At 47.3% G+C, this 21355-nt stretch overlaps 1 protein-coding gene across 1 annotated transcript; it reads left to right on the top strand.

Annotated features, from left to right (window-relative positions):
* The first annotated feature begins 13991 nt into the window (after window positions 1–13991).
* On the top strand, window positions 13992–20740 carry LOC135392425 (uncharacterized protein K02A2.6-like). The gene is made up of 3 exons (XM_064623139.1): window positions 13992–14103; window positions 18898–20138; window positions 20315–20740. The coding sequence occupies exons 1-3, from the start codon at window positions 13992–13994 to the stop codon at window positions 20738–20740; spliced, it is 1779 nt and encodes a 592-aa protein (XP_064479209.1).
* The last annotated feature ends 615 nt before the right edge of the window (window positions 20741–21355 follow it).

Raw genomic sequence — 21355 nt, 5'->3', positions numbered from 1 at the left:
TATGATGCCAGCGACACAACTTCTAGCAGGGTGCACTTTTAAGGGCTAGTGTGCACGTTTTTAGCAATTTCGTCTATGTCGCGCTGGGAACACAGCGAAGCGTCCTGAGCTGGCTGATTACTTGGTGATATGATGCCAGCGACACAACTTCTAGCAGGGTGCACTTTAAAGGACTGGTGTGCCCGTTTTTGACAATTTCGTCTACGTCGCACTGGGAACACAGCGAAGCGTCCTGAGCTGACTGAGTACTTGGTGATATGATGCCAGCGACCCAACTATCTGCAGGGTGCACTTTAAAGGGCTGGTATGCACGTTTTTGGCAATTTCGTCTACGTCGCACTGGGAACACAGCGAAGCGTCCTGAGCTGACTGATTACTTGGTGATATGGATCTAGCGACCCAACTACCGGCAGGATGCACTTTAAAGGGCTGGTGTGCACGTTTTTAGCAATTTCGTCTATGTCGCGCTGGGAACACAGCGAAGCGTCCTGAGCTGACTGAATACTTGGTGATATGATGCCAGCGACACAACTTCTAGCAAGGTGCAGTTTAAAGGGCTGGTGTGCACGTTTTTGACAATTTCGTCTACATAGCGCTGGGAACACAGCGAGGCACCCTAAGTTGGCTAATTACTCTGTGACGTGGTGCCAGAGACCCAACTACCGGTAGGGTGCACTTTAAAGGGCTGGTGTGCACGTTTTTAGCAATTTCGTCTATGTCGCGCTGGAACACAGCGAAGCGTCCTGAGCTGACTAATTACTCTGTGACGTGGTGCCAGCGACCCAACTACCGGCAGGGTGCACTTTAAAGGGCTGGTATGCACGTTTTTGGCAATTTCGTCTATGTCGCGCTGGGAACACAGCGAAGCGTCCTGAGCTGACTGATTACTTGCTGATATGATGCCAGCGACACAACTTCTAGCAGGGTGCACTTTAAAGCGCTGGTGTGCACGTTTTTAGCAATTTCGTCTATGTCGCGTTGGGAACACAGCGAAGCGTCCTGAGCTGACTGATTACTTGGTGATATGATGCCAGCGACACAACTTCTAGCAGGGTGCACTTTAAATGACTGGTGTGCCCATTTTTGACAATTTCGTCTACGTTGCACTGGGAACACAGCGAAGCGTCCTGAGCTGACTGATTACTTGGTGATATGATGCCAGCGACACAACTTCTAGCAGGGTGCACTTTAAAGGACTGGTGTGCCCATTTTTGACAATTTCGTCTACGTCGCACTGGGAACACAGCGAAGCGTCCTGAGCTGACTAATTACTCTGTGACGTGGTGTCAGCGACCCAACCACCGGCAGGTGCACTTTAAAGGGCTTGTATGCACGTTTTTGGCAATTTCGTCCATGTCGCGCTGGGAACACAGCGAAGCGTCCTGAGCTGACTGATTACGTGGTGATATGATGCCAGCGACACAACTTCTAGCAGGGTGCACTTTAAAGGGCTGGTGTGCACGTTTTTGACATTTTCGTCTATGTCGCGCTGGGAACACACCGAAGCGTCCTGAGCTGACTGATTACTTGGTGATATGATGCCAGCGACACAACTTCTAGCAGGGTGCACTTTAAAGCGCTGGTGTGCACGTTTTTAGCAATTTTGTCTATGTCGCGCTGGGAACACAGCGAAGCGTCCTGAGCTGACTGATTACTTGGTGATATGATGCCAGCGACACAACTTCTAGCAGGGTGCACTTTAAAGGGTTGGTGTGCACGTTTTTAGCAATTTCGTCTATGTCGCGCTGGGAACACAGCGAAGCGTCCTGAGCTGACTGATTACTTGGTGATATGATGCCAGCGACACAACTTCTAGCAGGGTGCACTTTAAAGGGTTGGTGTGCACGTTTTTAGCAATTTCGTCTATGTCGCGCTGGGAACACAGCGAAGCGTCCTGAGCTGGCTGATTACTTGGTGGATGCCAGCGACACAACTACCGGCAGGGTGCACTTTAAAGGGCTGGTATGCACGTTTTTGGCAATTTCGTCTATGTCGCGCTGGGAACACAGCAAAGCGTTCTGAGCTGCCTGATTACTTGGTGATATGATGCCAGCGACACAACTACCGGCAGGGTGCACTTTAAAGGGTTGGTATGCACGTTTTTAGCAATTCCGTCTATGTCGCGCTGGGAACACAGCGAAGCGTCCTGAGCTGACCCATTACTTGGTGATATGATGCCAGCGACACAACTTCTAGCAGGGTGCACTTTAAAGGGCTGGTGTGCACGTTTTTAGCAATTTCGTCTATGTCGCGCTGGGAACACAGCGAAGCGTCCTGTGCTGGCTGATTACTTGGTGATATGATGCCAGCGACACAACTTCTAGCAGGGTGCACTTTAAAGGGCTGGTGTGCACGTTTTTAGCAATTTCGTCTATGTCGCGCTGGGAACACAGCGAAGCGTCCTGAGCTGACTGATTACTTGGTGACATGATGACAGCGACACAACTTCTAGCAGGGTGCACTTTAAAGGGCTGGTGTGCCCGTTTTTAGCAATTTCGTCTATGTCGCGCTGGGAACACAGCGAAGCGTCCTGAGCTTACTGATTACTTGGTGATATGATGCCAGCGACCCAACTACAGGCAGGGTGCACTTTAAAGGACTGGTGTGCCCGTTTTTGACAATTTCGTCTACGTCGCACTGGGAAAACAGCGAAGCGTCCTGAGCTGGCTGATTACTTGGTGATATGATGCCAGCGACCCAACTACCGGCAGGGTGCACTTTAAAGGGCTGGTGTGCACGTTTTAGCAATTTCGTCTATGTCACGCTGGGAACACAGCAAAGCGTTCTGAGCTGCCTGATTACTTGGTGATATGATGCCAGCGACACAACTACCGGCAGGGTGCACTTTAAAGGGCTGGTGTGCACGTTTTTAGCAATTTCGTCTATGTCGCGCTGGGAACACAGCGAAGCGTCCTGAGCTGACTGATTACTTGGTGACATGATGCCAGCGACACGACTTCTAGCAGGGTGCACTTTAAAGGGCTGGTGTGCACGTTTTTAGCAATTTCGTCTATGTCGCGCTGGGAACACAGCGAAGCGTCCTGAGCTGACTGAATACTTGGTGATATGATGCCAGCGACCCAACTACCGGAAGGTGCACTTTAAAGGGCTGGTGTGCACGTTTTTAGCAATTTCGTCTATGCCGCGCTGGGAACACAGCGAAGCGTCCTGAGCTGACTGATTACTTGGTGATATGATGCCAGCGACACAACTTCTAGCAGGGTGCACTTTAAAAGACTGGTGTGCCCGTTTTTGACAATTTCGTCTACGTCGCGCTGGGAACACAGCGAGGCACCCTAGGCTGACTAATTACTCTGTGACGTGGTGCCAGCGACCCAACTACCGGCAGGGTGCACTTTAAAGGGCTGGTATGCACGTTTTTGGCAATTTCGTCTATGTCGCGCTGGGAACACAGCGAAGCGTCCTGAGCTGACTGATTACTTGGTGATATGATGCCAGCGACACAACTTCTAGCAGGGTGCACTTTAAAGGGCTGGTGTGCACGTTTTTAGCAATTTCGTCTATGTCGCGCTGGGAACACAGCGCAGCGTCCTGAGCTGACTCATTACTTGGTGACATGATGACAGCGACACAACTTCTAGCAGGGTGCACTTTAAAGGGCTGGTGTGCCCGTTTTTAGCAATTTCGTCTATGTCGCGCTGGGAACACAGCGAAGCGTCCTGAGCTTACTGATTACTTGGTGATATGATGCCAGCGACCCAACTACAGGCAGGGTGCACTTTAAAGGACTGGTGTGCCCGTTTTTGACAATTTCGTCTACGTCGCACTGGGAAAACAGCGAAGCGTCCTGAGCTGGCTGATTACTTGGTGATATGATGCCAGCGACCCAACTACCGGCAGGGTGCACTTTAAAGGGCTGGTGTGCACGTTTTAGCAATTTCGTCTATGTCACGCTGGGAACACAGCAAAGCGTTCTGAGCTGCCTGATTACTTGGTGATATGATGCCAGCGACACAACTACCGGCAGGGTGCACATTAAAGGGCTGGTGTGCACGTTTTTAGCAATTTCGTCTATGTCACGCTGGGAACACAGCGAAGCGTCCTGAGCTGACTGAATATTTGGTGATATGATGCCAGCGACCCAACTACCGGAAGGTGCACTTTAAAGGGCTGGTGTGCACGTTTTTAGCAATTTCGTCTATGCCGCGCTGGGAACACAGCGAAGCGTCCTGAGCTGACTGATTACTTGGTGATATGATGCCAGCGACACAACTTCTAGCAGGGTGCACTTTAAAAGACAGGTGTGCCCGTTTTTGACAATTTCGTCTACGTCGCGCTGGGAACACAGCGAGGCACCCTAGGCTGACTAATTACTCTGTGACGTGGTGCCAGCGACCCAACTACCGGCAGGGTGCACTTTAAAGGGCTGGTATGCACGTTTTTGGCAATTTCGTCTATGTCGCGCTGGGAACACAGCGAAGCGTCCTGAGCTGACTGATTACTTGGTGATATGATGCCAGCGACACAACTTCTAGCAGGGTGCACTTTAAAGCGCTGGTGTGCACGTTTTTAGCAATTTCGTCTATGTCGCGTTGGGAACACAGCGAAGCGTCCTGAGCTGACTGATTACTTGGTGATATGATGCCAGCGACACAACTTCTAGCAGGGTGCACTTTAAAGGGCTGGTGTGCACGTTTTTAGCAATTTCGTCTATGTCGCGTTGGGAACACAGCGAAGCGTCCTGAGCTGGCTGATTACTTGGTGATATGATGCCAGCGACACAACTTCTAGCAGGGTGCACTTTAAAGGACTGGTGTGCCCGTTTTTGACAATTTCGTCTACGTCGCACTGGGAACACAGCGAAGCGTCCTGAGCTGACTGAGTACTTGGTGATATGATGCCAGCGACCCAACTACCTGCAGGGTGCACTTTAAAGGGCTGGTATGCACGTTTTTGGCAATTTCGTCTACGTCGCACTGGGAACACAGCGAAGCGTCCTGAGCTGACTGATTACTTGGTGATATGATGCCAGCGACCCAACTACCTGCAGGGTGCACTTTAAAGGGCTGGTATGCACGTTTTTAGCAATTTCGTCTATGTCGCGCTGGGAACACAGCGAAGTGTCCTGAGCTGACTGATTACTTGGTGATATGATGCCAGCGACACAACTTCTAGCAGGGTGCACTTTAAAGGACTGGTGTGCCCGTTTTTGACAATTTCGTCTACGTCGCACTGGGAACACAGCGAAGCGTCCTGAGCTGACTAATTACTCTGTGACGTGGTGCCAGCGACTCAACTACCGGCAGGGTGCACTTTAAAGAGCTGGTATGCACGTTTTTGGCTATTTCGTCTATGTCGCGATGGGAACACAGCGAAGCGTCCTGAGCTGACTGATTACTTGGTGATATGATGCCAGCGACACAACTTCTAGCAGGGTGCACTTTAAAGCGCTGGTGTGCACGTTTTTAGCAATTTCGTCTATGTCGCGTTGGGAACACAGCGAAGCGTCCTGAGCTGACTGATTACTTGGTGATATGATGCCAGCGACACAACTTCTAGCAGGGTGCACTTTTAAGGGCTAGTGTGCACGTTTTTAGCAATTTCGTCTATGTCGCGCTGGGAACACAGCGAAGCGTCCTGAGCTGGCTGATTACTTGGTGATATGATGCCAGCGACACAACTTCTAGCAGGGTGCACTTTAAAGGACTGGTGTGCCCGTTTTTGACAATTTCGTCTACGTCGCACTGGGAACACAGCGAAGCGTCCTGAGCTGTCTGAGTACTTGGTGATATGATGCCAGCGACCCAACTATCTGCAGGGTGCACTTTAAAGGGCTGGTATGCACGTTTTTGGCAATTTCGTCTACGTCGCACTGGGAACACAGCGAAGCGTCCTGAGCTGACTGATTACTTGGTGATATGGATCTAGCGACCCAACTACCGGCAGGATGCACTTTAAAGGGCTGGTGTGCACGTTTTTAGCAATTTCGTCTATGTCGCGCTGGGAACACAGCGAAGCGTCCTGAGCTGACTGAATACTTGGTGATATGATGCCAGCGACACAACTTCTAGCAAGGTGCAGTTTAAAGGGCTGGTGTGCACGTTTTTGACAATTTCGTCTACATAGCGCTGGGAACACAGCGAGGCACCCTAAGTTGGCTAATTACTCTGTGACGTGGTGCCAGAGACCCAACTACCGGTAGGGTGCACTTTAAAGGGCTGGTGTGCACGTTTTTAGCAATTTCGTCTATGTCGCGCTGGAACACAGCGAAGCGTCCTGAGCTGACTAATTACTCTGTGACGTGGTGCCAGCGACCCAACTACCGGCAGGGTGCACTTTAAAGGGCTGGTATGCACGTTTTTGGCAATTTCGTCTATGTCGCGCTGGGAACACAGCGAAGCGTCCTGAGCTGACTGATTACTTGCTGATATGATGCCAGCGACACAACTTCTAGCAGGGTGCACTTTAAAGAGCTGGTGTGCACGTTTTTAGCAATTTCGTCTATGTCGCGTTGGGAACACAGCGAAGCGTCCTGAGCTGACTGATTACTTGGTGATATGATGCCAGCGACACAACTTCTAGCAGGGTGCACTTTAAAAGACTGGTGTGCCCGTTTTTGACAATTTCGTCTACGTCGCACTGGGAACACAGCGAAGCGTCCTGAGCTGACTGAGTACTTGGTGATATGATGCCAGCGACCCAACTATCTGCAGGGTGCACTTTAAAGGGCTGGTATGCACGTTTTTGGCAATTTCGTCTACGTCGCACTGGGAACACAGCGAAGCGTCCTGAACTGACTGATTACTTGGTGATATGATGCCAGCGACCCAACTACCTGCAGGGTGCACATTAAAGGGCTGGTGTGCACGTTTTTAGCAATTTCGTCTATGTCGCGCTCCGAACACAGCGAAGCGTCCTGAGCTGACTGAATACTTGGTGATATGATGCCAGCGAACCAACTACCGGCAGGGTGCACTTTAAAGGGCTGGTATGCACGTTTTTGGCAATTTTGTCTATGTCGCGCTGGGAACACAGCGAAGCGTCCTGAGCTGACTGATTACTTGGTGATATGATGCCAGCGACACAACTTCTAGCAGGGTGCACTTTAAAGGGCTGGTGTGCACGTTTTTAGCAATTTCGTCTATGTCGCGCTGGGAACACAGCGAAGCGTCCTGAGCTGACTGATTACTTGGTGATATGATGCCAGCGACACAACTTCTAGCAGGGTGCACTTTAAAGGGTTGGTGTGCACGTTTTTAGCAATTTCGTCTATGTCGCGCTGGGAACACAGCGAAGCGTCCTGAGCTGGCTGATTACTTGGTGATATGATGCCAGCGACACAACTACCGGCAGGGTGCACTTTAAAGGGCTGGTATGCACGTTTTTGGCAATTTCGTCTATGTCGCGCTGGGAACACAGCGAAGCGTCCTGAGCTGACTGATTACTTGGTGATATGATGCCAGCGACCCAACTACCGGCAGGGTGCACTTTAAAGGGTTGGTATGCACGTTTTTGGCAATTCCGTCTATGTCGCGCCTGGAACACAGCGAAGCGTCCTGAGCTGACCCATTACTTGGTGATATGATGCCAGCGACACAACTTCTAGCAGGGTGCACTTTAAAGGGCTGGTGTGCACGTTTTTAGCAATTTCGTGTATGTCGCGCTGGGAACACAGCGCGGCGTCCTGTGCTGGCTGATTACTTGGTGATATGATGCCAGCGACACAACTTCTAGCAGGGTGCACTTTAAAGGGCTGGTGTGCACGTTTTTAGCAATTTCGTCTATGTCGCGCTGGGAACACAGCGAAGCGTCCTGAGCTGACTGATTACTTGGTGATATGATGACAGCGACACAACTTCTAGCAGGGTGCACTTTAAAGCGCTGGTGTGCCCGTTTTTAGCAATTTCGTCTATGTCGCGCTGGGAACACAGCGAAGCGTCCTGAGCTTACTGATTACTTGGTGATATGATGCCAGCGACCCAACTACAGGCAGGGTGCACTTTAAAGGACTGGTGTGCCCGTTTTTGACAATTTCGTCTACGTCGCACTGGGAACACAGCGAAGCGTCCTGAGCTGGCTGATTACTTGGTGATATGATGCCAGCGACCCAACTACCGGCAGGGTGCACTTTAAAGGGCTGGTGTGCACGTTTTAGCAATTTCGTCTATGTCGCGCTGGGAACACAGCGAAGCGTTCTGAAGCGGTTATGTTGATTTTCTGCTCAGTGGTACCACCATCAATAGTGCATATTACTGCCAGGTTCTCAGGGATGTGCATAAGGCGCCGAAGCAAAAGCAGACGGGCCTCATCACCAAAGTAGTCCTCCTCCTACAGGACAATGCACGCCCGCGTACCGCGCATCTCACGACACGGACCTTACAGGAACTTGGCTGGGAGTTGCTGCCACATCCCCCTTACAGTACAGACCTCGTCCCCAGCGATTTCCATCTCTTCGGGCCACTGAAGGGGTTCCTTGGGGGCCGCCACTTCAGCTCCGACGACGAGGTCAAGAATGCGGTCCGATCATGGCTGCTACGCGCCGGTAAGGATTTCTACGCTGCAGGCATCCAAGCCCTCGTGAAATGCTGGGACAAGTGCATTAGTGCAGCTGGAGATTACGTTGAAAACTAAAACTAGTTTCTGGCCTGTAAGTTCATTTTACTTTTGCGAAAAATGAAAAGTCCCGGTTTGACTTGAACACCCCTCGTACTAAGACCATAATGAACGTGCACGAGAGAAGCACATGTACAAGTTTACATTTGTTAGTATTGAGAGACATGCCCCAAGTGGTACACCAATTGCAGATGTTATGAACGTCGTCCTGCAGGGGACTGCGAGGTTATTTTGGGGTAGATAACACAGTCATCAGCGACTAAACGAATTCAAGAAGAAACTAGTTCAGGAATATCATTTATGAATATGAGGAAGAGTAGAGGGCCCAGAACGGAACTTGGAGTAGACCTGATGTTACTGGAGATAATGGTGATGAAGAGTTATTTGCGTAGACTGACTGCGATCGGTTTGTGATGAAGTACACGATCCCTTGGAGGACAAGGGGATCACGAGTAGATTATGTAGCACTTTGTCAAAGGCTTTCGCGAAGTCAATGAAAATAAAGCGTCAGACCGGTTACCAGATTCCATATTACTAAATTAGTCATTAGTAAAACACACAAGTTGCGATTCGCAAGAGAATGTTTTTCGAAAGCCGTGCTGGAATGGTGAGACAAAGTTATTATCCTCCAGGAAAGACATCACATTTGCGAATATAATATGCTCTAGGATTTTCGTTGATATGCAAGTCAATGAAATTGGTCGATAATTTGTTACTGTGTTATAAACACCTTTGTGGATCGGCACGACCTTGCCAATTTTCCATTCGTTAGGCACTACACCCGTGTCCAAGGACTGTTGAAACTTTTTAGTAAGGAAAAGGCTGCTTGTAATTTTGGTGTTCTTTAGTAGTTTGGAGTAATATTCTCATATATATATATATATATATATATATTTACCGGGTGTTTCAGTTAAATCCCCGGGCTAAATAATTCGCGAACTGGTGCACCAATCGAATAACTTTCTTTTTTACAAGTATCTGTCCAGTACCGCCTACAAGATGCGCACCGCGTGAACGAGCGGGAGGCGCTCATTATTTAAATAAAAATTCAAATGAGTTTCGTGAAAAAAGCTAATTTCTAAAGCAGGGCGCCGTCGGCATTAAAATGGGTACTACTCCTTTTGGGACCTTCAGTGGACACCTTTTAGAGAAAAATCTGCCACCGAAGCGGGTCATTTATTGCAGTAATTAATTGGTTTCGGTTTACGTATTTTTGTCGCGGCTGGTCGCGGCGAAGCGCAAAAGGACGTAATTCATTAGTGTAAGGATGTAATTCATTGGTGGACATGGGAGTGAAAGAGCGTCCTTTTGCGCTTCACCGCGACCAGCCGCGACAAAAATATGTAAACCGAAACCAATTAATTACTGCAACAAATGACCCGCTTCGGTTGCAGATTTTTCTCTAAAAGGTATCTACTGAAGGTCCCAGAAGGGGTAGTACCCATTTTAATGCCGACGGCGCCCTGCTTTAGAAGTTATCTTTTTTCGCGAAACTCATTTGAATTTTTATTTAAATAATGAGCGCCTCCCGCTCATTCACGCGGTGCGCATCTTGTAGGCGGTATTGGACAGATACTTGTAAAAAAGAAAGTTATTCGATTGGTGCACCGGTTCGCGAATTATTTAGCCCGGGGATTTAACTGAAACACCCGGTATATATATATACAGGGTGTCCAAGAAAATGTGTCATTGAATTATAATAAAAAGCTACACCACCTAGAGTCATGCTTTCAACGGCATTTGTTCCTACTGGGTTTTCGCCACCTCCTGATGTCACCCTTTTGTCGTGTACCGTAAGTTTCATTATTTAAATTTTTGCGAGCTTCAGTCGGAAATTTGCCAACTAGAAGTCACTTTTTTACCCCACCAATGTGAAGAGCGTGTGTAATTTACTCAAATAATGATGATTGACAGGGATATTCAGGAGCTATCCCATCGGAAAAAATAGCCAAACATCATGCTCTACACTCTTAAAAATGAACTTCGCCACATAGCACGCTCCAAGCCAACCATCATCCCGGGTGATATCGTTCCCTTCCTTGGTTTGTTGAAAACGGGAGGCGTACGCCTTTTTGTGACACTTATGCAGAAATGTTAATTGTCACAAAAAGGCGTACGCCTCCCGTTTTCCACAAATCGTGTGAGAGAACGATGTCACTCGGGATGATGGTTGGCTTGGAGCGTGCTATGTGGTGAAGTTCATTTTGAAGAGTGTACGGAGCTCCCAAAGGCTAGCGCGCAATGAATTTTTCAGCGCAATCTTTGATTGTCCGACGAAAGGAGGTTGGAAACCCAGCCCGCCCCGGCATCGCAGAAAGAGATAACACAGGGCGCGTTTTCTTATCCAACCCTGGCAAATTCGAGTGACTCGAAGTGGGCGAAAAGTAGCCAGGGTTGCGGAAATGAGGTCATAACTCTGCGGCGAAAAATGGCCAGAGTTCACCCCACTGATCTCTATGTATAAAGGCTGGATCGCGCATGGGAGAGGGGCTCGTGGGGGAGAGGCGTGCCTTCGGGCCGCCATGTTGGTGGGCCCTAAAGTGCTGTGTGTGCCCATAGAAAACTATAGGAGGCAACAGAGATTGTGAGTATTTATTGCGCTGCTATCATTGATCGTTGTTTGTCATCACACAATTTTGTAAGGTGCCAGTATACTGATGTATCCTAACAGTGTTTCACAGGTGTCCTGCCGTTCGATTCTTAATTACGTTATGTTTTGCATTCCAAAACTAGACCGTCACTGCAGTGCAGCGCTGGGGATTGTACTACAGCACGTTTCCCAGCCAATATTTCAATAAGAAACGACTTGAGGTTAACAACAACCATGTATATAATATCCCGTACTGCGTTCTGGACAAAAATTGTTCCATAAAGAACGGTCCTGGAAAAGATATACTCGCATGGCAGAAAGAGATCGTTCTGTAGAATCACAGCCGTTGTTTTAGCCGTGTATGCGTTTAGTATGATTTATATCAAGCATCGCCTTAGAAAGAGTCTTTTAGTAAACGACAGCTGTGCTTTGCCTCGCAAATATGGACACACCGAAGCAGCACAAATAATTACTTCACGTAATTAGATCACACTCGTTAGGACAGTTAGTAGTGATGTAAGCTTAATCAATTAAGTTACTTAGAAAGTGGTAACACCTCCTTGAGACACAGGACTTATCTCTTTTTGAAGTACAGCCCTTCTATGTTTGTTTGCTTCTTCCTTTATTTCTTCTGATTATTTGGAGGCGCGGTTGTGCCAAACGGAATGTCCTTCTCCAGCACTCACATGCTTTTGTTGAATACAACTGCAGCGTGAGAAAAGCTGCTTGGGGACGGGGTCCTGCTATCCAGTGCTGACTTTGCCATGCTTGTTATGTGGAGCATGTTCCAAAAAATGCAGCTCCACGTATGGTCTTCAAATTGCAACAGGACTATTTGGAGCTTGAAACAGTTTTTGAAACAGAAACATTTTGTCATTTTGGCACTCGTGTACCCAGTCTGTGAAACGCAAACAAAAAAGTCAAACACAATATGCTTTTGTAATGAAGATCACTGATGATGAGAAAAGAGAATATACGAGTTCAAGTTTATTCAATATTTTATATCATTCATTATATTATTCAACATTTTATGTCAAGTTTATACAACTTCAAGTTTATTCAAGTTCAAGATTTATTTCTTGCACTTATGCGTTTCAGGATACAATGAACGTGCAGGGAGGTCACAAAAGACTACATTTATTGTTTTGTGACCTTGCTACAATGGCAATATATATTTTAGGTATGACAATGGTCAGGTACGCTCTCTAAATTTGTAGCACTCAATTTTAGGTTGGAATGAGCAATGAATAGCAACTTCCCTCCTGATATTTTCTCATATATGCTAAATTTTAAATTTAATGGGATCGAATATTTGATAATATAATAATAATATATAAGAATATAATATGTGATAAATGAATGTGACGACAGTAGATGTAAACAACATGAGTAGCCAGAGAAATGCATTCTCAATAAATAATTTTCTTCTTATAGCATATATGTGCATGCCTATTAACTGAAACAATTATCCAGTTCCCTGACAAGTTTTAATTTCTGAGAGTGTACTGTAGAGGCTGCTTAGATCTACAACAGTTAATACAGGGTATTATATACTGTGAATGCCTTTAAAAACCCCATGTGACACATATGCCTTTACTTTCTGGAGGTGCTGTGGTAGTCAAAGCTTGTGGGCATTACGCAGGTTCTGCACCCATTTCTTGAGTATGTCGAGGCAGCTGTGAAGTAACCTGCATTGATGATGATTATTCCAATTTTTATGGTGCATCGACAACAAAGAAAATAATACATCAGAACATTGGTTTGGGTACAACCAGTTAAAAATGAATATGTTGTTTAATAAATGCATTGGTCAAATGTTAAAACATCAGTTTAAAACATGGTTTACAATCCCTGTATCTTCTAAAAATTAAAAAGATTAAAAACTATTTTAAAAAGAATATGGGGAACTCTTCTAAAAAGAATTATAATCTCTAATTATTATATTGCTGGGTGAAGGAGCCTAAAGTGTAAGGTGTGTTTCTGATGTGAACATGTAAGAAAATATGCAAAACTGAGAGAGGTTAACCACATTGCGTGCACTGAGGTTGTTCCTTCCTGTAAAGTAGAAACCAGTGGATGAGGAACGTGATACTTACCTGTACACCCAGCCGTATCACACTGCACAGATTATTCACTGGGTAGCCCTCATGACGAAACATGTATTGAGAGACCACTTTTGCCTTAAAAACTGCTACAAATAGCACGACACGCTACAAATTATTACTATCGTAACAAGCTGACGATACAGCTCAGACACAAAGGCGTTATTCAAGTCGCGCCACACCACCGTTACGTAGGATTCTTTGTCACAAATCAAACCAAGGCACAAAACAATACCAATACATGAAAAAAAGGTGACAATCGTGGTCTCATTATGACGTAATACCGAACTTGTGCGTGAAGGTAATTCAAAGAAATGAATGTGGCACTTGCTTCCGCAGAGAACACGGTGTACCATGCTAGCAATGTATGCAAAAAAGCGCTCGAGTGCTCGCACATATATTGATGACAACACTACCTGTGTAGTGTAACGTGTTCTTTCAAGCATATTATGCACTAAAACTGTATTTGCCGCCGGGTAAAATGCAAGTGTGCTCGATTGAACGTCGGAAGAGCGATCAAGCAACCTGCATCCAGTGCTCGTTTTGGGCAAAAAAAACTTCATAATGGTCAACTAAATATACAGAATGGACGTCTATTTATTCCTCGATAAAGAGTGACTCACCTGTATAAATTTAGGCCCTGTAACCTTGCCAGTACAGTTGGTACGACCGTAATTGCAAGAAGTTGCCATGATCGCTGCGGCGACTGTTGTGGGTACAGTAAGATGGCGGCCGGTTTCTTCACGCTCGCGCTCCCTATCCGCGATCCAGCCTTTTACAATCGAGATCAGTGGTTCACCCTGGTAACAACTCGTCTTGACTCCTCTCCAAAGCAGGGTAAGCTAGGGTTTTGACGTCAGAGACACACGCCTATGGCCTTGGGCACGTTTTTTTTTATTCAACCCGAGTAACTTGCGACTTTGGTGTGACGTAGCATCACGTGACCCTGGAGAAGCCACCTTTCGCCGGGAATTTTCGAACGGTCGTAGTCATTCTGCGCTCAAGATAGCGGACGTGGAAGTTTCGATTTGCGCCAAATAGACCTCTACCTGTTTGTAAACAAATGACGTCATAATGTTCGACAGCGCTACGAGCTTGGTAGAGTTGAACTACGTTCAATGCTAGTGGCGAACAAGGTCGCGCCCGAAAGCCACGGTCTTGAGGGGATTACGAAGGTCTCTGAAAAGGACGTGACCTTCGGTCCTACTTTTCTTTCAATAGGAGGCAGCTAACAATTCCCCATTCGTGGAACCCAGCTCTCCCCTTCCGATCTGTTTTGGTTTCGGTGTGTCTACCAACGTCATGATGACGTTTCTCGGGTAGAGGTTTATTGTACCGTGTATTCAGAAAGTGGAATGGGGACAACAATAGGTTTCTATTTTCACTGGAATTCGGGATGAAATCGTGTGCTATTAGCACTTAGGTGTTGTTACTTGCTGCTGTTACTCTTGTTACTTGCTTAGGTGTTTGTTACTTGCTGTGTGGCAAGCAATCCTCAGTAAAACTTGAATGTATACCTGGTCGTCAAGCCTGCGTTCCTCGAGAATTTCTCGGAAGTGTAGTTCGTTATCGGGACTTCTGGGTTTTAAAAATTAGTGCAAGCGTTTGAAAGCTAAATATCGCATATGCGAGTGAGGGTCATACGGAAACTAAAAATATAAATGTCATAAAATAGTGTGGTCTAGAACCTCTTTTATATGCGTTTGAATAACACAACCTCAAGCACTTCTAGAGCAGGACAACAGCGGCCTTGCTGAACCTAACGCATTTGGAAGTTGCTATTGGGTGGACATAAATGTTTTGTGGTCCTCCGATTGAAAATAAGCCGCCGAAAATGCAGTCACACCAGAGAAATTGTCAACAGCGAACTCAGACTAACCTGGATAAAGAATGCAAACACCCAACTTGAACTAATCTGATAACAAATTAACCAACATGCTGTGCCGGCGCGTCCGCCCTGCTAAGCACAAAGGTTGTTAAACTGTGGCTTTCATTCGCTAAAACAACTTCGACTGATATCGAAGACAATATCAACAATATCCGCTTTTTAAACACGGAATGCCATCTTACCAAACAATCAAGCATTATCCATGTTTCGAGGCCATGAATTTCTGCGAGATCAGGAATTTTACAAGCGGAACATCACGGCGCTCGAAAATAATTATAGGGTATGAACAAGAACTACATGCTGTATGACCTAACCCAAGCAGCACAATGCACTGAAAGTTGAGTGCAATAGGGATGGACGGTATGTGTCTTATCAATGTTCTTCAGTCTCACGAGTCTGTTCAAGGCCTTCCACCTACCCGTCCACCCCCATTGCACTCGACTTTCGGTACATTGTGCTGCTTGGGAAGCTACAGTATTGCAAAATACTTGCAATTCCAGTTGAATAAAAAACAAACCTTATTTAATGCAGACGCGGGTACGCTGTGCACGCTTTGAAAGTGCTGATTCGACTTTCTATCTTGGTAGCAATCTTCCAGTAGGTGACAGAGATAACATTGGAAAATTTTCCTAAACGAAAAGCTTTCAAAACTCTGTTATGACCAAGCAAAAGAGGGCCAACTGCCGTGCGTAGCAGACGACAATAAGGCCACACGCGCGTGTGTCTGACGTCATAACCCTAGCTTGCCCTGCTTTGGAGCGGGGTCGAGACGAGTTGTTACCAAGGTGAACTCTGGCCATTTTTCGCCGCACAGTTATGACTTCATTTCCGCAACCCTGGCTACTTTTCGCCCACTTCGAGTCACTCGGAGTTGCCACACACTAAAAACAGAACTTCACCGCATAACACGTAGTGCGCCAATCATTGCCGCGGATGATAGGGTTATCGCTTTTGATTCGAGGAGAGAGGGGGGCGTACGCCTTTTCGTGGCAATTACCATATATCCAAATTGCCACAAAAAGGCGTACGCCCCCCCCCCCCCTCTCTCCTCGAATCAGAAGCGATAACCCAATCATTCGTGGCAATGGCTGGCGCACAGCGTGCTATGCGGTGAAGTTCTGTTTTTAGAGTGCAGGGTTGAATAAGAAAACGCACCCCTTGTCGTCTGCTACACACCACAGTTGGCAATTTTTTGCGTGGTCATAACCAAGTTTTGAAAGCTTTTCGTTTTGGAAAATATTCCGGTGTTATCTCCGTGACCTATTGGAAGATTACCAAGATAAAAGGTTGGATCACAAATGTACAGCACTTTCAAAGCGTGCACAGCGTAACCATGTCTGCATTAGCGTGTTTTTTTATTCAACTGGACTTGCAAGTACTTTGCAATACTTTAGGCTAGGTTATAGAGCATGTGGTTCTTACTCAATCGTTATGATTATTTTTTAGGGCCGCAATTATTCCCGGTTGCGAAACTCCTGATCTTACAGAAATTCACGGCTTCGAAACAGATAATGCTCGATTGCTTCATAAGATGACACTCCGTGTTTAAAAAGAGGATATTGTTGATATTGTCTTCGATATCCGTCGAAGTTGTTTTTGGCGAGTGAAAGCCACATGTTAACGACATTTATGCTTAGCAGGGTGGACAACCCGGTACAGCATGTTGGTTAGTTTATTAACAGAGTAGTTCAACATAGATGTTTGCACTTTTTATCCAGGATAGTCTGAGTTCGCTGTTGGAAATTTCCCTGGCGTGACTGCATTTTCGGCGGCTTATTTTCAATCGGAGGACCACAAAACATTTATGTCCACCAGTTTATTTTGCAACAGAGATATCGACCACAGACTTTTCTAACGAAAGAAATGACCTGACAAACAGTTATAGAATTATTGCAGAATTGTAACAGTTGGTTACAGAATGAACGTCATATGGCTGTGTGAGACACATAAAAATTAACCTGTATTGCCGATTTCTTCAACGTGATCCGCCATGTGGGCTTAGGAGACAAAGACACATTCTGGTGCCGCCGAGACTATCTCGCACCCCCTTCCCCCCAAGAAAAAAAAAAGAAAATGAAAAGAAAAAGTGCCCTGACTTAACCTGAACTAACCTTACTCAGGTGCGCTAAGCTAACTAGACGCTTCCTACATTTCACAAGATGGCAACCTCCAAATCCGTTAGGCTCAGCAAGGCCGCGGTTGTCCTGCTCTAGAAGTGCCTCTGGTTGTGTTATTCGAAAGCATATAACAAAAGGTTCTAGACCACACAATTTTATTAATCTCATATTTTTAGGTTCCGTATATGACCTTCTTTCACTCGCATATGCGGTATTTAGCTTTCAAGCGATTTCACTATTTTTTAAAACCCAGCGGTCCCGATAACAAACTACACACTCGAGGAATTCTCGAGGAATGTAGGCTTGACCACCAGGTACATACAACTTTTACTGAGGATTGCTTGCCGCACAGCAAGTAACAAACACGTAAGTGCTAATAGCACCCAATTTCATCCCGAATTCCAGAGAAAACAAACATATTGTTGTCCTCATTCCCCCTTCTGAATACACGTTACAATTTGGCACAAATCGAAACTTCAACGTCCGCCATCTTGAGCGCAGAATGACTCCGACCGTTCGAAAATTCCCGGCGAAGGGTGGCTACTCCAGGGTCACGTGATACTACGTCACACCAAACTCGCGAGTTACTCGGGTTGAATAAAAAACGCGCCTTCTACTATCACTCTGTGGGCTGGATTTAGAACCTCCTTTCGTCGGACTGAGAGCGATTGCGCTCAAAAAGTCATCGCTCGTTATGGTCCGGCGCTCCGAAGAGCATGATGTTCGGCTATTTTTCCCGATGGGATAGCTCGTGAATATCACTGCCAATTATCGTGAATTTGAGTGAATAGACCTCGACCTGTTTGTAAACAAATGACGTTGTAATGTTCGACAGCGCCACCATGTTTGGTAGAGTTGAACTACGTTCAATGCTAGTGGCGAACAAGGTCGCGCCCGAAAGCCACGGTCTTGAGGGGATTTGATGGTCTCTGAAAAGGACGCGACCTTCGGTCCTACTTTTCTTTCAATAGGAGGCAGCGAACAATGGACCATTTCCGACAACGCGTATGCGCATGCCCAGCCCTTGAGTCCGCCATCTTTGAGTGGAAAACATCGCTATGGACCCACCTGCGGGAGACTGTCATGTTCATTGTGGGGAGATAATCGGTTTCAAGGTTACGCGGACGTTTGAGGTCTGGTAACGAGTACAATGCGCTTTCACTCTTTCCGCATTCTTCTTCCAATCTGTTATGTATGTAACTGTTATTGAACGTTATGCTCGTTACGGGGCCCTACTTGTTATGTCCGCCGCGAGGGTGACTGTTATAAAAGGCCGGACCGCCACGTGATCCCGCCTTTCGGCTCCACGCTAGCAAGCGGCTAGCTCTGTGTACCATGTAGTGCCTGTGGCACACCAGGAATAAAGACGCAACAACATGGCGACGAGGTGAACTACGAACTACGCAGTTACGCTACGAAGTATGGCGCAAGGCAACGGAACCAGCGGCGGGAAGCAAGCAACTGCACTAACATTCGGAGCCTTCGAAGAATTTATTCCCGGTCCGGGTTCTGCTTGGCTTTCATACTTGGAAAAGTTAGAATTTTACTTCACCGCCAACGACATCACTTCAAGCGACAAGAAGTGAGCTGTGCTGTGCACGGTGTGCGGTGCTGCGACGTATGCAGTTATCCGTTCCCTCTGTTCCCCGTCTCTGCCTTCGGAAACGGATTATCAAGACTCTAAGTTAGCAACACACTTCAACCCGAAACCTTTGGTTATTGTCCAGCTGTTCCAGTTCGGGAAGCGAGACCAGCGGCCTGGGGAAGGTGTTGCCGACTATGTCGCCGAACTGAGTCGGTTGTCCGAACACTGTGCCTTCGGGTCAACGCTTGACGACATGCTTAGAGACAGGCTTGTCTGTGGACTTCGCGATGAGTCTCTCCAGCGACGACCGTTAGCTGAGTCCGACTTGACCTTCACCTTGGCTCAGGACAAGGCGATAGTAGCAGAATATGCTCTTCGTGAGACCGAGAAGATTCGGGGGGCGGTGCTCACCGATGTTTACTGTCTTCAGAAGGATGGCGTCGCAGGAGGTGCTAAGCCTAACAGAACGAAGCCGAAACATGACAGTGCAGGACAGCGAACCAGTGCATCAACGAAATGCTTCCGCTGCGGAGGAGTTCACGTACCGGACGACTGTCCGTTTCGACACGCAGTATGCCATTACTGCAAACAACGGGGCCACATCGTGAAAGTTTGCCAGAAGAAAGCTAGGGCGAGACGTTTGCCGACGACGCAAACATCTTCAAGCGGGAGACCAGACGGCCACCGTCGTGGTCGAGGAGCCGACGTTTACGGCGTTTTCCAAATAACAGCTGAAGAACCAGCGGTCCGCATGTCGGTAGAAGTCAATGGACAGCCTCTTGAAATGGAGGTGGGCTCGGGAGCAGTGTGCTCTGTGGTCAGTGAGAGGACCTTTCGGCGACTTCGTCTGTCCAAACACAAACCTCAGCCCTGTGAGCTCCGCCTTCGCACGTATAGCCAACAGGAGTTGAGGGTATTTGGTTCCACTACTGTCAATGTTCGCTACAAGGGTCGTCAAGAGCGACTGCGCTTGGTGGTCGTCAAGGGAGCCGGTGTGAGTCTACTTGGCAGGGATTGGTTCAAGGCCCTGGGAATTGAGGTGAAGATCCATCAACTGGATGCCGGTGTCAAGAACCTAGGCTCTTCAACAACGCCGGTGCTGCGTAAATACGCAAAGGTCTTCCAACCAGGATTGGGAAAGAGCAAGGGACCGCCAGTGAGGGTGGAAGTGGAACCTACCGCCCAGCCAAAGTTTTACAAGGCAAGACCAGTGCCCTTTGCATTGTTACCAAAGGTGGATGAAGCCTTAGACAAACTTGTTGAACAAGGCATCCTTGAGCCGGTTAGACATTCATCGTGGGCCACACCTATCGTGCCAGTGGTCAAGAAGAACGGCGCAATAAGGATATGCGGGGACTACAAAAGTTCTGTTAATCCCGTTGTCCGATGGGAACTTATCCACTGCCCACTCCAGAAGAACTGTTCTCTAAACTTTCTTGTTGTTCGATGTTTTCAAAGCTTGATCTGGGTCAAGCGTACCAGCAGCTGACAGTGGATAAGGAGACTGCCGATCTGTTAACCATTACTACGCATCGTGAACTGTTCCGTGTCACACGTCTACCCTTCGGAGTGGCAGTAGCTGTTGCTATATTCCAGCGTTATATGGAGGAACTGTTGCAAGGCCTCGATGGAGTGCAGGTTTACCTTGACGACATACTGGTAGGCGGCAAGAATGAGGGAGAACACAACACCCGGCTTGAAGCTGTACTGCGAAGGATCCTTCAGGATGGTGTCCGCTTAAACAAGGACAAGTGCCTGTTTGGTGTAAAGGAAGTCGTTTTTTTTTTGGGACACAAGATCAGCGCCGGCGGAATCCAGCCAACTGATGACAAAGTTAAGGCTATCCATGATGCACCTGCACCAAAATGCAAGAAGGAACTATAGGCCTTCCTCGGAGCACTGAACTTTTACAACAGGTTTTTGCGAGGAGCAGCACATACCTTGGAGCCGCTGTATCGATTGCTTGACGCGCAGAGCAAGTGGAAATGGACAGGGCGATAGGCGACAGCCTTCCAACAAGCCAAGCAGTTGTTACAGTCATCGGACATCCTTGTGTACTATGATGTCCATAAGCCTTTAGTCATGGCCTGTGATGCGTCTCCATATGGCCTTGGAGTGGTATTAAGTCACGTCGAAGCTGATGGTAGGAAGCTACCAGTAGCGTATGGGTCTCGGACAATGACAGCCGCCGAACGAAATTATGCGCAGATCGACAGTGAAGCCTTGGCAATTGGATTCGGGATTAAGAAGTTTCATAAATACGTTTATGGACGTCACTTTCGTATTGTAACAGACCACAAGCCCCTACTGGGACTTCTACACAATACAAAGTTGTTGTACAATGTAACTGTTATTGAACGTTATGCTCGTTAGGGGGCCCTACTTGTTATGTCCGCCGCTAGGGTGACTGTTATAAAAGGCCGGACCGCCACGTGATCCCGCCTTTCGGCTCCAAGCTAGCAAGCGGCTAGCTCTGTGTACCATGTAGTGCCTGTGGCA

This window comes from Ornithodoros turicata, chromosome 4, assembly GCF_037126465.1.
Source record: "Ornithodoros turicata isolate Travis chromosome 4, ASM3712646v1, whole genome shotgun sequence".
NCBI classification, from domain to species: domain Eukaryota; kingdom Metazoa; phylum Arthropoda; class Arachnida; order Ixodida; family Argasidae; genus Ornithodoros; species Ornithodoros turicata.
The sequence above is the reverse complement of the archived record's forward strand: the minus strand, read 5'-3'. Positions and strand labels throughout refer to the sequence as shown.

Excerpts from the sequence above, each read along its gene's own strand:
- LOC135392425 (XM_064623139.1), top strand. The coding sequence starts at position 13,992 with ATGGCGGCCGGTTTCTTCACGCTCGCGCTCCCTATCCGCGATCCAGCC. Across the intron at positions 14,104-18,897 it reads TGACTCCTCTCCAAAGCAGG|TTATCCGTTCCCTCTGTTCC; the intron begins GTAAGCTAGGGT and ends CGACGTATGCAG. Across the intron at positions 20,139-20,314 it reads AACAAGGCATCCTTGAGCCG|CTTGATCTGGGTCAAGCGTA; the intron begins GTTAGACATTCA and ends ATGTTTTCAAAG.